Source organism: Mobula hypostoma, chromosome 1, assembly GCF_963921235.1.
Source record: "Mobula hypostoma chromosome 1, sMobHyp1.1, whole genome shotgun sequence".
Taxonomy (NCBI): domain Eukaryota; kingdom Metazoa; phylum Chordata; class Chondrichthyes; order Myliobatiformes; family Myliobatidae; genus Mobula; species Mobula hypostoma.
In genome coordinates this window covers 206,178,868-206,196,645 of record NC_086097.1, presented here as the reverse complement: position 1 = coordinate 206,196,645, position 17,778 = coordinate 206,178,868, and the positions used below count along the sequence as shown (strand labels likewise).

At 39.3% G+C, this 17,778-nt stretch overlaps 1 protein-coding gene across 3 annotated transcripts in view; it reads left to right on the top strand.

The window, feature by feature from the left end:
• Nucleotides 1–17,778, top strand: part of pcmtd1 (protein-L-isoaspartate (D-aspartate) O-methyltransferase domain containing 1) — a 103,125-nt gene that overhangs the window by 65,376 nt on the left and 19,971 nt on the right. For all 3 annotated transcript variants that reach the window (XM_063063530.1, XM_063063509.1, XM_063063519.1), the window contains 2 exons: nucleotides 8,689–8,791; nucleotides 16,832–17,003. In XM_063063530.1, coding sequence (XP_062919600.1) covers nucleotides 16,950–17,003 — 54 coding nt within the window. In that variant the 5' untranslated portion in view covers nucleotides 8,689–8,791; nucleotides 16,832–16,949. The remainder of the gene's footprint in view (nucleotides 1–8,688; nucleotides 8,792–16,831; nucleotides 17,004–17,778) is intronic.

Sequence of the window (17,778 nt, the reverse complement as noted above, 5' to 3'; positions counted from 1 at the left end):
TGAACGCACTGGAGAAGTCAAAAAACATGACCCTCGCAGTGCTCGCTGGCTTGTCCAGGTGGGCGTAGACACAGTTCAGCAGGTAGATAATGGCATCCTCAACTCCTAGTCGGGGCTGAGAGGAGAACTGGAGGGAATCTAAGTGTGGCCTGACCATAGGCCGGAGCAGCTCCAGAACAAGTCTCTCATCTGCTCTCATCTTGTTTAGCAGCCTCATGTGTGGCACCTTTCAAAGCTTTCTGAATATCCAAATAAACAACTTCCACTGACTCTTCTTTGTCTACCTTGCTTGTTATTTCCTCAAAGCATTCAAAGATTTGTTAGGCAAAATTTTTCCTTAACAAAACCATGCTAACTTTATTCTATTTTATTGTGTGCCTCCAAGTACCCCGAAACCTCATAGTGGATTATTTAATTTCTAATTTCTTGCCAACTACTTGCTGGCTACTTCTTGTAAGAATTCCTTCTTCTTGGATTACTTTTAAAGCTGATCTAATTGGTTACACCCAATAACTCCCACTGCTTAATGTTAAATTTCCACAAAAGTCTGGCAGTTTTGAATATTTATCTTTAACCTCCTAGATGTTCAATTCACTAGGCTAAGCTCTCCTATTGTTTACACATCTGATTGCAAATCAAATGTCAGCAGCTTTGATTTCTAAAAATATCTGAAGATGGAGTGCAAACTCAATATAATTTTCTAAAATTTACATGGAAAATCTGCCTTTTGAACCTGTGCCAGGCTGCAAAGGAGAGAGGCAAGTTTTAATTAACACATTTTAATGATTTTCCTTGATCTCAATGTGTTTACTACTTTAAAAGGTAATCTCTTTGTGTTTTACCTTCATTTTTAATTCTTTAATGCAATAGTATTTTAATAGCTTTTGAATGGTTGAATATAAGGGATGTTAACAATTTGATAGCTTTGGTAATCAATTCAGTTTAGACTTGTGAATTCCGTGGCTGACAGAGATTTATGTTTGATTTAAGTTTGTAATTCTGCCCTTTACTGTAGGGCAGAATTCCCAGGTTCATTCAGAAGGTAAAAACAGGTTTAGTAGACAGGCAAACAACCTGGGGAGATTCTGGGGATTGTGTTAGTTGTTTTAGTTGTCCTAGAATGCTGCTAACATTGCAAGTTGTTTTCATTCAACCAATTTTGTTCACTAATTAAGGAAGATTTGATTGTGATATTTTTGAAAGAAATGTTCTTCTATAAATAGTAGAATATGGAAATTTATTTGTTCTGCCTTTATTTTGTGGAGGTGCTCTAATTACAGAGAAAAAAGTCTTGGGGAAGCACTTAAATGCATTACATTCATTCTAGATGGCATGATAAAGACTATACAAACTCCTTTTAGAATTGGCATCCTTGTAGAGCATTTTTAATGCATACATCATTTCTGTTTAGCTAATGTGTGCCCTTTTTCAAAATGAACAGTCTGGAGCCAACAGTCCAGTGAAACCGGTATGAATTGTAAGGGTAAGGAAGTTGTGGGACTAATCTGGAGGAGGCAAAATGCCTTTGTGCAGGTTAATCTGGTTGAACTTTTTGAGACTGTAATTAAGAAAATTGATGAAGGCAACATCATCATGCTAAAATTCTTGGCAGTGTGCAGGATCAGTGAGATTTTAGAGTCCATGTCCACAGGACATTCAGAGCTGCTGCACAGGTTGTCAGTGTTCTTAAGAAGGCGTATGGTGTGTTGGCCTTTATCAGTCATGGGATTGAGTTCAAGAGCCACGAGGTAATGTTACAGCTGTATAAAACCTTAGTTAGACCCTGATTGGAGTTCTATGCTCGGTTCTGGTCGCCTCACTACAGCAAGGATGTGGAAACCATAGAAAGGGTGCAGAGGAAATTTACAAGGATGTTGCCTGGATTGGAGAGCATGCCTTATGAGAATAGGTTGAGTGAACTCGGCCTTTTCTCCTTGGAGTGACGGAGGATGAGAGGTTACCTGATAGAGGTGTATAAGATGATGAGTGGCATTGATTGTGTGGATAGTCAGAGGCTTTTTCCCAGGGCTGAAATGGCTAATATGAGGGGTCATAGTTTAAAGATGCTTGGAAGTAGGTACTAGGGGGATGTCAGTGATAAGTTTTTCGCACATAAAATGGTGGGTGCGTGGCATGCACTGCCAGCAATGGTGGTAGAGACTGATACAATAGGGTCTTTTAAGAGACACTTAGATAGGTTCTTGGAGCTTCAAAAAATAGAGGGCTATGCAGTAGGGAAATTCTAGGCAGTTTCTAGAGTAGGTTACATGGTTGGCACAACATTGCCGGTCAAAGGGCTGTAATGTGCTCTAGATTTCTATATTCTATGTATGTTCATCACCATCAGGCTCTTGAACCAGAGGGGATAACTTCAGTAAACTTCAAATGTCCCATCATTGAATTGTTCCCACAACCTGTGGACTCACATTCAAGACTCTTCATCTCATATTCTCGATATTTATTACTTGCTTGTTTATTTATTATTACTTCTTTTTTTTTTCTTTTTGTAATTACACATTTTGTTGTCTTGAACACTGATTGTTCACCTTGTTAGTGTGGTCTTTCATTGATTCTGTTACGATTATTGGATTTATTGAGTATGCCTACAAGAAAATGAATCGGTTGTATATGGTGACTTATATATACTTTGATAATCGCTTTACTTTAAACTTTGAACCTGGTAGATGTATAGACTTTAGTAAGACTTTTGACAAGGTCTAATTGGCTGGTTAAGGCAGCAAGAAGCCATACCTTCATGAAAGTGGCATCACAAATGGATAGCGTAGTGAAAACAGTTTCAATACACTTTCCTTAATGGGCCAAGCTATTGAGTATAAGAGTTGGGAAGTTTGTGTTGCAGTTGTATAAACTATTGGTTATACTACATTTACAATTGTGTTCATTTCAAGGTGCCGCTCTACAGTAGGATGCGATAGCAATAGAGAGATTTCAGAAGAAATCCACTTGAATTTTGTGTAGAATGAGAGGGGGTGCTATAATTATAAGAGGAGATTGTTAGGTTGGGTTTATTTTCATGGGAATGTAAGAGGCTGAGGTGGTAACCTTATAGCAGTTTATAAAATTGTGAGGGCCATGGATTGTGTAGATAGGCAAAATGTTTTTCTCAAATCAGGGAAACTAAACTAGATAGTATAGGTTTAAGGTGGAAAGGTAGAAGTTAAAAGGAGATCTGGGGGATAAGTTATTTTATACCGACTGTGGTAGGATATGGAACCATAGACGGGCATCGTGATCAGAAAGGATGAAGTGGGCTCAAAAGGCCTAATTCTGGGCTGTAAACTTAAGTCATTCTGTGTTTCTGGCTACTATCAAAGAAATAACATAATTAAACAGAGAACATAGAAAGCCTACAGCACAATACAGGCCCTTCAGCCGACAAACTGTGCCGAACATGTCCTTACCTTAGAAATTACCTAGGGTTACCCATAGCCCTCTATTTTTCTGAGGTCCATGTACCTGTCCAGGAGTCTCTTAAAAGACCCTATTGTATCCGCCTCCACCACCGTCGCTGGCAGCCCATTCCACGCACTCACCACTCTCTGCATAAAAAAACGTACCCCTGACATCTTCTCTGTACCTACTTCTAAATACCTTAAAACTGTACCCTCTTGTGTTAGCCATTTCAGCCCTGGGAAAAAGCCTCTGACTATCCACACGATTAATGCTTCTCATCATCTTATACACCTCTATCAGGTCATCTCTCATGCTCCGCTGCTCCAAGGAGAAAAGGCCAAGTTCACTCGTCCTATTCCCATTCCTTGTAAATCTCCTCTGCACCCTTTCTATGGTTTCCACATCCTTGCTGTAGTGAGGCGACCAGAACTGAGCACCGTACTCCAACTGGGGTCTGACCAGGGTCCTGTATAGCTGCAACATTACCTCTCGGCTCTTAAACTCACTCCTACGATTGATGAAGACCAATGCATCATATGCTTTCTTAACCACAGAGTCAACTTGTGCAGCAGCTTTGAGTGTCCTATGGACTCGGAGCCCAAGATCCCTCTGATCCTCCATACTGCCAACAGTCTTACCGTTAACACTACTGTATATTCTGCCACTGTGAGAGGTGAGAGAGGAGATTTCTGAGCCTCCGGCGAAGATCTTTGCATCATCAGTGGGGGCGGGAGAGGTTCCGGAGGATTGGAGGGTTGCAGATGTTGTTCCCTTATTCAAGAAAGGGAGTAGAGATAGTCCAGGAAATTATAGACCAGTGAGTCTTACGTCAGTAGTTGGTAAGTTGATAGAAAAGATCCTGAGAGGCAGGATTTATGAATATTTGCAGAGGCATAATATAATTAGGAATACTCAACAGGGCTTTGTCAAAGGCAGGTCATGCCTTACAAGCCCGATTGAATTATTTGAGGATGTGACTAGACACATTGATGAAGATAGAGCAGTAGATATAGTGTATATGGATTTCAGCAAGGCTTATTGAGAAAGTAAGGAGCCATGGGATCCAAGGGGACCTTGCTTTGTGGATCCAAAACTGGCTTGCCCACAGAAGGCAAAGAGTGGTTATAGACTTATCATATCCTGCATGGAGGTTGGTGACCAGTGGTGTGCCTCAGGGATCTTTTCTGGAACCCCTTCACTTCATGATTTTTATAAATGACCTGGATGAAGAAGTGGAAGGATGGGTTAGGAAACTTGCTGATGACACAAAGGTTGGGGGTGTTATGGATAGTATGGAGGGCTTTCAGATTTTCCAGTGCGACATCAATAGGATGCAATACTGGGCAGAGAAGTAGCAGATGGAGTTCAACCCAGATAAGTGTGAGGTGGTTCATTTTGGTAGGTCAATTATGATGGCAGAATATAGCATTAATGGCAGACCCCACTTGGAGTACTGTGCTCAGTTCTGGTCACCTCACTTCAGGAAGGAAGTGGAAACTGTAGCAAGGGTGCAGAGGAGGTTGCCTGGATTGGGGAGCATGCCTTATGAGACTAGGTTGAGTGAACTCAGTCTTTTGTCCTTGGAGTGGCGGAGGATGAGAGGTGACTTGATGGAGGTGTATGAGATGATGAGAGGCATTGATCATGTGGATAGTCAGAGGTTTTTTTCCCAGGGCTGAAATGGCTAACATGAGAGGACCCAGTTTTAAGGTGCTTGGAAGGAGGTACAGAGGAGATGTCAGGGGTAAGTTTTTTACGCAGAGAGTGGTGAGTGCGTGGAATGGGCTGCCAGCGACAGTGGTGGAGACGGATATGATAGGGTCTTTTTAGAGACTCCTGGATAGGTACATGGAGCTTAGAAAAATAGAGGGCTATGGGTAACCCTAGGTAATTTTTAAAGTAAGTACATGTTCGGCACAGCATTGTGGGCTGAAGGGCCTGTATTATGCTGTAGGTTTTTCTATGTTTCTATGTTAATGTTAACAAGGAAAAACATCATTTCCTGTCTTTTCCTGAATCTTTTTTTCATTTTTTGTAGATAATTGTTTCATTCCACTTATGTTTACAGTTCATCCTGTAATCATTTTAAGTTCTTTTAACCCTTCTCAGTTTGCATACTATTTTCAAGATTTAACTGTGGGTTTATATTCCAGTAAAATGTTTCTTTTAATGCTTTGATAAGGTTAAAGTGGCAGGGGAGAGGGAGAATCTGAAAAATGAATAAAATCTTAAATGGAGTTTGTCAGTGTCAGAAATTATGATTAAGAACAGCCAATCATTAGAACTTAAAAAGTTTCTAAATATGCAGGCAATGAAGAAAAGAAATTAAAATTTTGAACTTATGCTCGTAGCATTTGTGTTTTAAATAATGGAGATAACAGAAGGCCGTGCTACAACTTTACATGTAGGAACAGGGTGCTACAGAATCTGGGAAAACTATGGACCTATTGGAGTTGGAAAGTTGCTAACATGTGCTTAGAAAATAACCTGCCTCATTTTCTTTGCCTTTACTTGAAACAGTTGTTCATGACACTAGACGCTGGACACTAGAATACTACAGCACAGTACAGGCCCTTCGGCCCTCAATGTTGTGCCGACCCATATATTTCTAAAAAAAAAGTACTAAACCCACACTACCCCATAACCCTTTATTTTTCTTTCATCCATGTGCCTGTCCAAGAGGCTCTTAAATACCTCTAATGTTTTAGCCTCCACCACCATCCCTGGCAAGTCATTCCAGGCACTCACAACCCTCTGTGTAAAAAAAACTTAGCCCTGATGTCTCCCCTAAACTTCTCCCCCCCATAACTTTGTATATATGCCCTCTGGTGTTTGCTATTTGTGCCCTGGGAAACAGGTACTGGCTATCCACCCTATCTATGCCTCTCTCAAAATCTTGTAGACCTCTATTAAGTCCCCTCTCATCCTTCTATGCTCCAAAGAGAAAAGTCCCAGCTCTGCTAACCTTGCCTCATAAGACTTGTTTTCCAATCCAGGCAACATCCTGGTAAATATCAGGAAATCTGCAGATGCTGGAATTTCAAGCAACGCACATAAAAGTTGCTGGGGAACGCAACAGGCCAGGCAGCATCTCTAGGAAAAGGTACAGTGGACATTTCAGGCCGAGACCCTTGGTCAGTAAATCTCCTCTGCACCCTGTCCATAGCTTCCACATCCTTCCTATAATGAGGTGACCGGAACTGAACACAATACTCTAAGTGTGGTCTCACCAGAGATTTATAGAGTTGCAACATGACCTCTCTACTCTTGAACTCAATCCCCCTATTAATGAAGCCTAGCATCCCATAGGCCTTCTTAACTATCCTATCAACCTGTGCAGTGACCTTGAGGGATGTATGGATTTGAACCCCAAGGTCCCTCTGTTCATCCACACTCTTAAGTAACCGACCATTAATCCTGTACTCAGCCTTCTGGTTTGTCCTTCCAAAATGCATCACCTCACACTTATCCAGATCAAACTCCATCTGCCACTTTTCTGCCCAACTCTGCATCCTGTCTATATCCTCTTGTAACCTTTGACAACCTACAGCTTCATCCGCAACTCCTCCAATCTTTGTGTCGTCCACAAACTTATTCACCCATCCTTCCGCCTCTTCATCAGGTCATTTATAAAAATCACAAGGAGCAGGGGTCCCAGGACAGATCCTTGCAGCACTCCACTAGTTACCGACCTCCAGGCAGAATACTTTCCTTCCAGTACTACCCTCTGCTTTCTTCCTTTAAGCCAATTTTTTATCCAACAGCCAAGGTTCCACTGATCCTATGCCTCATGACTTTCTGAATGAGTCTCTCGTGGGGGACCTTGTCAAATGCCTTGCTAAAATCCATGTAGACCACCCTACCCTCATCAATTTCTTTTGGTATCTCTTCAAAAAACTCAATTAGGCTCATGAGGCACGACCTTCCCTTCACAAAGCCATGTTGACTATCCTTGAGTAGACTGTAGTTCTCCAAGTGCTCGTAGATCCTATTCTTAAGAATCCTTTTCAATAACTTGCTGACCACCGACATAAGACTCACCGGTCTATAGTTCCCAGGATTCTCCCTATTACCTTATTTAAACAAGGGAACTACATTTGCCTTTCTCCAATCCTCCGGCAGCTCCCCTGCAGCCAAAGAGGATTCAAAGATCATAGCTACTGCTCCAGCGATCTCTTCTCTCATATCCCACAGCAACCTGGGGTATATCACGTCCGGCCCTGGGGACTTCCTTCTTAGTGTGTCGCACCAGACAGTCAGCCATTCTTGTCTGGCCCTGGGGACTTTTCAATCTTGATATTTTTAAGAAGATCCAACACTACTTCTTCCTTAATCTCCACATTGTCCAGCACGTAGGCCTGTTCTATTTCAACCTCACCCTAACCAAGGTCCTTTTCACTTGTGAATACTGAAGCAAAGTATTCATTTAGGACCTCCCCAACCTCCTCTGCCTCCAGGCACATGTTGCCTTCTTTATCCTTCACTTTCATTCTTGAATCTGACTTACTAAGGAAGATGTACTCTACCAAGTTTCATTGCAATAAATTAATCAGCCATAAAAAAATTATGATCTATGCCATTAAGCAGTAGCATGCACTTAAGAAGAAACTATTTTGATTCTGAAATTCAGCATTACAGTCAATTCAAGCTAGGAATATGTAGTAGAACAATTAAATTAATACCTAATGTCAGAGAAAGTGAATAATTATATTTAATTGGACTTCAGGCCCTTGAAAGTGAGTAAGTCCGTGGTGACTAAAGCTAAACTGGATAAAATTGAAGCTGTTGGACAGGGCATTAAAGTAAAACAAGAAGGAGCTGCATTATAAAAGTGCTATACATGTTTTACATAGTGGTTAATACCAATGAATATTTTTGATCAGGAGTCAGTTTTTGTGAGGATGAGCTCATTTGTTCACAGGTCGTTTTTTCTATTTTTGTCATTTGTAAGAGAGATGTTTATTGGACTATCTCCTAACACTGTTTCTGAAAGGAAACTTCCATACTGCAATCTTCTTCGATAATTGCTTAGCATTTGCTCAAGCTTCTCAGGGTACTTTGTGCCCTCAGCCTTTCTAAGCATTCTTGCAAATGTGTCAGGATGATCTTCCAAAAACGTTTAAAATAAATACTAAATGCTGTTAGAGAGTTATGGATCTGAACTGAATTGGTGAACTAATCTAAATTGCTTAGCGTTTAACATCCAGATCTATATTGTAAAAATAGAATATTTATTGTATTAAGATGGTTATTTTTAATCCTTTTGCTTTTTAGGTCCTTTTGGGATAAACCATGGAGTTGAGATTCATGCAGATGTGGTAGATTATGCCAGAGAAAAATTGGATAATTTTATTAAAAAAAGTGACAGCTTTGATAAGTAAGTATAGTGTGTTTGAGCTTGCTTTCCATAGTTTTGTTCTTCAAGGCTTAATATTAAAATTCCTGCCTTTTTTTTCTAAATCCTGGAACTCGTACAGCACCAATTTGCAAAAGATAACCTTTCTGTTTAATTTGGTATTAATTTGTGTGAACAATGACCACACATAAAATATTTAAGGGCATTATGTTATGACAAGAAGTTAGCTAATTGATTCATTAAGCCTCGTCAAGTAGTTGCTTTATGACAATATGAGTTTTGTCTCAAATAAGGAGTTAAACCACTATAGAGCCTTCAGATGCCCTACACTAAAAATTATGGCGCTGAACAACTCATTGGGACACTAACACAGCAACTTGCTAAATTTATTTCGAATTTGAATTGATGTTAGGGGGACTTGCATCGCAACTGGACTTTAGTAGAGAAACTGTCTGCTATTATGTTACTAGCCTTCATTTGACTCTGATTCCATAATGTGGTTGTTTCTGGATGTCACTTAATTTATTTGGTGGCCAGCATTATCCAAATCCTACAACAAATATGGGAAGAGTGGCCCCAAAAGCTTAAGTGCAGAACTGCCCAGCAGTAAATTAAAAGTGCAACATCAGCATTTGCAGCTGATGTTGTCAGCAGGCAGGTAGCTGATTGTGGAGTGTCTGGTCTTTGCTTTATAATTCATAAAGGACAGCTTAGCTAAATGGAAAGTTGGAAATGTATTGAGTAATCTAGACAACTCTGCACAAGAAGGATCTCCAACATCAGCAGCTTGAACTCTGGTTTTTGGGGACGGAACGCTGGTTGACATTACTGTGGTATGTCTACAAAGCTAAGAACTTTGGAAGTAATATTTTTAAAGGAGTGTGCAGCGAGATTGGGAATGGGTACCTTGGAAGAGCATGCAGGTAGTAAACAGCCAGCTGAATCTGTCTACCTCATGAACAGATTTTCCCGTTTTATTATGTGGAAGAGTAGTGGTTGCTAAGACGAGTGTGGTCAGAACCACCAGTAGCTCAGCTGCACAGGAAAAGGAAGAAGTGTGACAGAGCAATAGTGATAAACAGTTCAATCAGCGGGACAGATGGATATTTCATAGAGATTTTATGTTTCTTCCCAGATGGGTTTTCGTCCTCATTTGGAGTTACTTTTTCAGTCTTGGAGTGACAACTATGTGGTGAAACTCTTTAAAGCAAAAAAAAGAGTAATTTTTTTGTTTCTATTTTTTAAGAAGTCTCTAATAAGTTGTGTCTTGAAACAATTTGATATTATTTTCTTGCATAACAGCATAATACTTCATGCTCTTATGCAATTCAAGAAAATAATTTGCCGCTCTTCCAAAGAATCTATAACCAGCATGTAGCTGTTTATAATACAGTACTATACAAAAGTCTTAGGCACCCTAGATTTTTACATAACTTTTGTTTTAGATGTTTATATTTTGTCTTCTGCAATAGAGTGTCATTAGAAAAGAGCAAATTTTAGATTTCCAAACATTTATTTTCTAAAATATTAAATGTTACAAAGAATTTTTTGTATTTCATTAAAGAAAGTAAAATAATAAGTTATAGACCACTTTTCAGATAAAAACTTGAATACTTTGTAGGCATATAGATCAGTAAATGATTGAACAACAATAACAAACAGGTGCTAATGATGAATAATTTAATGAGTTGAATGAACTCAACTGATTAACTGAAGTAGAAGCCAGTGCAGGAGGAATCAGACTGGGCAAAGGTTCATCCATCGTCATCGATGAAGACCTTGACACCATTAGTACTTTTTATGAGGTTGAGTTGCTAGCTCGACACTCAACCTGGCACGGATGGAAAGCATGCCTGGGAGCAGCCTGACTAGATTCGAACTCAGGAACCTTCGCACTTAAGTCACTGTGCCACCAGCTGGCTTTTTTGATGGTGTCGAGACGAGCGCTTGATTTGGATTTAAGTGAGGGAGAGTTGTGAAGCGTCAGCCTCACTCTCTCTTCCCAATTCCCATCTGGATCCAGTGGCAAGACAAGAGTCAAGACGCTGGAGATGAGACTAGGCACAGTGGATGACCAGGACATCTGTGTCTTGTGCATTACGCGTTCCACGACGCTTGCAGAGACCGTCTTCTTGACTGTTGGACCTTGCATTGGTCTCGTCCACTCAATCAGCCGGAGTCTGTCTTCACATGCTGGGATAGACAACTCCCTATCTCACCGAGGGTTTGAGACCCGTCGGCTACCTCACTTGGTTTAGCCGGCTTGTCGAAGCCATCGCCCGGGGTGTGGCCACTGTTACATGCAAACAGCTATGGGGAGCTTGAGAACCAGAAACGCAGTGGCCTGTCATGGAAACTGAGTGCAGCAGACGAGATATATCAAAGTGATGTCCCTTCTAAATCGTAAGAAGTCCAGCACTGCCGTCAACTCTGAACTCAGAAACTGCTGGAACCCAAGTACACCCCACTACAGAATGGAGAATTCTTGTCAGAAGTGGCCTCATGGAAGAGTTCTGCCAGAAAGCCAAGTAGAAACAAAGCCATGAGACTCATCTATGTACAAAAACACAAGGATTGAGGTGCTGAACAATGGCAGCAAGTCCTCTGATGTTTTTGTTGCAAACCAGAAACAGTTTGTCCATTGAAGAACTGGAGAGAGCTACATGGATGAGTGTCTGCAGCCAACAGTGAAGGGTGGCAGTTCACTGCAGGTTTGGGGCTGCACTTCTGCAAATGGAGTTGGTGATCTGGTCAGAATTAATGGTATCCTCAGTGCTGAGAATTACAACCGGACTTTTTAGCAAAAGATGGTATGCCCTTCGCAGAACCCTGATTTCAACATCATTGAAGTTGTCTGGAATTACTTGGAGAGACAGAAGCAAGTGAGACAGCCAAAGACTGTAGAAGAACTGGCAAGTTCTCCAAGATGCTTGGAACTACGCAACAGTCTACCTAAGAGGATCGATACAATTTTAAAGGCAAAGGGTGGTCACACCAAATATTGATTTGATTTAGTGTTTTACTGTTTGCTGCTCTTTATAGGAATTTTTTTGATATTTAGAAATTTCTCATTTCATTATTTTTGCAAGTATCTTCACTTCACAGATTTTTTTGTCTAAGATTTGTGTACATTAATGTGTAAGGTAATATCCTGAATAGCTAAAAGCATATCTTAAATGACATGATGAATTGTTAGGAAAGTTCTACATTGAAAATGTTTTAGAAATTATTGTACAAGCCTATATTTGCATTCTACCTCTTAATCCATTAATTTGTGATACTACAAAATTGAATTAGGACATTGGAAGTTTTAAGTATCATTGAATTAATATCTGTAGTATGTTTATGCCTCTATATCCCAAGGAGATGGTGATTAAAGAGTACTACAAAGGATATGGAAAATTTCTAGTGAAGCTGAAAGAAGTACTGTGGTTAGCAGATTATCAGAGCTGGTTAAGTTATCTGCCCATGTTACAAGTTCTAGGCCTTTAGATTTCATGGATAGCTTGAAAGGGGCTTTGATTTTTTTTCTCTCTCCTGTATCAGGTAGCCAACCCTGGTTCAATGAAGAAGAGAAAAAGCATGCCAGCATCAGATATTTCTAAAAATGGGGTATCAATCTAGAAATTCTGCAACACAAGAATGTAAATGTGTAAACAGTGGAAGAATCAGAGCCAGGTTTATTATCACTGGCATGTGACGTGAAATTTGTTAACTTAGCAGCAGCAGTTCAATGCAATACATAATCTAGCAGAGAGGAAAAAAATAATAATAATAAATGAAATAAAACATAATAGATAAACAAGTAAATCAATCATGTATATTGAATAGATTTTTTAAAAATGTGCAAAAACAGAAATACTGTATATTTTTTAAAAAGTGAGGTAGTGTCCAAAGCTTCAATGTCCATTTAGGACTCGGATGACAGAGGGAAAGAAGCTGTTCCCGAATCGCTGAGTGTGTGCCTTCAGACTTCTCCTAACTGATGGTAACATTGAGAAAAGTACATGCCCTGGGTGCTGGAGATCCTTAATAATGGATGCTGCCTTTCTGAGACACTGCTCCCTAAAGATGTCAGTGCCCAAGATGGAGCTGACTAGATTTATAACCTTCTGCAGCTTCTTTGGGTCCTGTGCAGTAGCCCCTCCATACCAGACAGTGATGCAGCCTGTCAGAATGCTCTCCACGGTACACCTATAGAAGTTGTATATGCTGTAGCTGGTTTCAACTGATCCTTCAAGTGATTGCTTGGGTCCCATTTATTAATCTTTGTGAACAGCAGGAGAAAGAAATGACACAATTATCCTAAAGCTCAACAAGGATGTATCATAACAGAAATCCCCAACACAGGTGAAGCATTTGCAGCTCTCTTCAGCCACAGGCATCTCTGATGATTCAGCTCCCATTTATTCAATTCAACTTGTATTAGATTAAAACTTAGTATAGAGACAACAGCTTGACTCTAGTACAGTGTACTGACACTGTAGAATAACCAGCTCCTCTAGTTGTTTCAGTAGGGGCTAAAATGCTAGCACAAGGCTGTGAGCAAAAACTGCACCGATATAGTCTGTCCATGAAAAGTAGGGCAAATCCTATTAACCTATACTCAAATAATAAAAAAAGTGCTGGAAATTATTACATGGCTAGTAATAACAATCTGTGCTGATGAATTTACATCCTGTCTGATCCACCATGCTCCAGACCTTGATCCAAATATGAACCAAAAAAACTTCTGAATGTAAAGGGAACATGATTGGCATTCACATCAAGGCAGCATTTGGCACCATATAGCACCAAAGAGTCTTGATATTTGATGTAGATGTTTCTGCTGGCTTGAGTTGTATGTACTTTGTTTAATCAGCGTCCTATGAAAGTCAAGTAGTGCAGGAGGTGATGGATAAACAGTATTTGGTATGTGTTACGATGGTATAATTTTGAATGTCTTTCTATTCATGATATTGAGTGGAGTGCATTAGCAGGAATGAGATAGAATGGCCAAACCTAGACATATCAAATACATGGATGAAGGTCTAGCTGAAGACATATTAAGAATGGGAGGGTGTGAATAGGTGATGGTTGCGTAGCCGGAAATAGGTTGTCATACTGATTGAATAGACATAGGGTCCAAAGTTCAACTGGATCAGTCTAATATATTTTAGAGAGTTACCAGGAAAGAGCTCATAGTAGGTGGTTAGTGAATGGCATTAATGAAGAACGCTAATTTCAAATCTTCCCAACATTGGGGAAAATCTCCCTATTTGATTTTACCTGTAAAGAAAAACTGAATGAAGGTAATATTGGAAAATGATAGGAGAATTGTAATGGAATATCTTGAATATCAATGGAGGGCATCAAATACCACAAACCCCCACAGCCCCCAATGATCCTGTGATTTCAGTCCCTGAAGCTGACTTAAGAGTATCCTTTAGAAAAGTTAATGGAAATGAACTGATTTCAGGAGGGTGAATTCATGGAAAACATTTGGCCCAGACATCGTACATGGCCAAGTACTGAAGACCTGTGCTAAGCAACTGGCTCGAATGTTTACAATGAGCTTCATTCTTTCACTTTGGCAGCTTGAAGCACCCACCTGCTTCAAGCAGGCTTCGACCATACCATTGCCCAAGAAGAACGTGATAACCTGCCCAAATAATTATCATCCTGTAGCACTTTCATTCACTGTGTTGATGTGCTTTTGGAGTTTGGTCATGAAGCATATATCTGCTGCCTGAGGAGTTATCTGGAACTGCTTCAATTTGCCTTACATCACAACAGGTCAGCAGCAGATGCCACTTCATAGGCCCTTCAGTAAGCTCTGTAACAGCAGAAAAATTATGTTGCGTACATCAGGATACTCTTAATTGACTTACAGCTCAGCATTCAAAACTATTATTTCCTCAAAACACATCACCAAGCTCCAAGACATAGGCTTCAGTAATCTCCTCATGCAGCTGGATCCTCAGCTTTTTCATTTGCAGACCCCAGCCAAACATCTCCTCCACAATGATTATCAGCACAGGTGTACCACAAGGTTGTACACTTAGGCCCCTGCTCTACTTGCTTTATAGCTATGATTGTGTAGCTAAGTACAACTCCAATGCCATACTTAAGTTTGCTGATAATGCCGCTGCTGTTGGTGGAATCAAAGGTGGTGATGAATTGGCATTTAGGAGGGATCTGAAAATCTGGCTGATTGTGCCACAGCAGCCTCTCAATTAACATCAGCAAAACTAAAGAGTGGATTATCAATTACAGGAGAAAGAAGCCGGAAGTCTGTTAGCCAGTTCCTTATTAGGGGATCTGAGAAAGAGAAGGTCAATAACTTAAAATTCCTTGGCATTATCATATCAAAGAAATGTCAACACAAAGAAGGCAGAGCAGTGCTTCTACTTTCTTAAAAGTTGGCATAGGTTAGCTAAAACTTTGACAAACTTCTATAGATGCACAGTGGAGAGCATGCTGGTTGGTTACATTACAGTCTGGTGTGAAACCATCGGAATGAAAAAGTCAACAGAAAGTGGTATATACTGTACTTCCCCATCCATCACAGGGAACGTGCTCCCAGCATTGAGCACATTTACATGGGATGCTGCAACAAGAAAGCAGCATCCATCATCAAGGACCCTCACTATAAAGATCTTGCTCTCTTCTTGCTGCTACCACTGAGCAGGAGGTACAAGGGCCTTTGCTCCCACCCCATCAGGTTCAGCAATCATTATTACCTTACAGTCATCAGGCTCCTGAACCATGTGGATAACTTCACTCATCACAGCTCTGATCTCGTTTTCAAGGACTCTACAGATCATTTTCTCAGTAATATTTTTTTATTAGCACAATTTGGTTTTTTGCACTTTGGTTGGTTGTCACTCTTTGCTTATGAATATATAGTCTTTCATGCATTCTATTTTATTTCTTTATTTTCCTGTAAATACCTGCAAGAAAATGAATCTCAAGGTAGTATATGATAACACACATGAATTTCAATAATAAATTTACATTAACTTTAACTTTAGAAGGATCTCTTGTGCACCGACGATGATCTTCCAATCAACATTATTGTGGTCTTTGCACTTCATATTATTTACCTACACTAAACTCTCTGTAGCTGCAGCATTATATTCTGCATTCTGTTTTCTTTCCACTATCTTGATGTGCTGATATATAGCATGATCTGCCTAAATGGCATGCAGACAAAATTACTCTGCCTCGGTACATGTGACAATAATAAAACAATACCAATATGAAGAAGTTTACTTCCCACTTTCTTGTCATATTTTGAAATGCTTATTGAGTCCCACAGATATCAAAAGTAGAAAAATTAGCAGGCCTAAATATATATAAAAGGAGGACAAAGTAGCCCTATAAGCAAATATTGCTGAATATATTTATCTACCACTTTCCCATATCTTGAATGTTGATAATTTGAGCCTCAAAATCTGACTTTGCAAGTTAATTCAATTGCACAATGATGTGGTATAAGTTACTCCCACTTTTATTTTCTTAACATACATCTTATTTGACCTTTTGTTCTTGAATTATGAATAACGGAACCTGCCTTTTACTCTCTACCCTGTCCCATCACTTCACCATTTTAAAAATAACTGTAGTGCTTTGATGTTTTCTAATTAAAGTAAAAAGAGGTCATTCTGCTAAGTCTGAATTTATGTTTGATTCTATTTGTATAAAAAGTATCATCTAATCAAAATCAAAATTAGAACAAGCAATTCCTAAAGCCAATTAATTTTTGATATTGTAATGTGCTCATTCATGTAGTGGAGGGTCTCACCAGCTTTTCAATTTCATATTTTCCAACAAATTTTAAATTAAAAGTGTGTCTCCTTTATTCTATTTTTCTTCACTCTGGCTTGTTATCACAACTAAGAACAATCCTGCTCCTGTTGTTTAATTGCATTAAGTGTAAAACTTAGGATTAATTTAGTAGTTGTGTTTTACTATAAATTTGTGCATTATAATTTGGTTTGTTATAAACTGATAATTTGATTTGTATAGACTGACAATTCCTCTATAAAGCAGGAGTTATTTAATGTTTCTATATTATAGATTTGAATTCTGTGAGCCGGTCTTTGTGGTTGGGAACTGCATAGATGTCTTGTCAGACAATCTTCAATATGATCGTGTTTATTGTGGAGCTGGAGTCCAAAAGGATCATGAGAATTACATGAAAATCTTTTTGAAAGTTGGTGGAATTCTTGTTATGCCTATGGAAGATCAGGTACTGTTATCCCTTAAAACTGTAAGTTATTATCATTACTCATTTACTTCATTGACTTTTCCTTTGGCCTGTGATGTACTTCAAAATGCTCATAAGTTGGTTAGTCTTTTATTGGTGAGTCATAAATTCAATTATTGCCCAAACTGATTGGATGTAAATTGGTTCTGTAAGGGTTTAATCTGACATTAACTCAGATTAGATTCTTACAGGAACAACCTGTGTTCCCATGCTAATTTCCTCTGGAAATGATAGCAATAGAAAATATTTTTGGCACAGTTATGTACCATAACTTGAGTACAAAATTTTAGACTTGAACTATTCATCCCCTGATTGTAAGCACTACCTTCCTGCTATTTTTTTTTTGTTGACATTAATAGCTTGCTGATTTTGTCAGCCTTGTATTTTTTGAAATGGCTTTATCTGTTTGTGGATCCTTTGATTTTTCACAGTACTTTTGATTATTAGCTTGTCTTAATTAATTTAATTTTAGATATATTTTATGGATAATCTTTATCAACAGGTATTCAAAAAAGTTTGAAGACATACTGTAAATCTGAATAATATGGTACTGATCTATAATTAAGATTTTCATTTCGGTTTATAAGTCTTTGCTATTTGGTGATTTTTGTTTTCATATTTGGGTGAAATTTGGGCATCAATGGCAAGGCCAGCATTAGGCCCATTGCGAAATGCTGTTGGAGGTGAAGGTGAGCCACCAATTTATACAACTGTACTCCCATAATGCTGTTCAAGAGAGTTCCAGAATTTACTCACA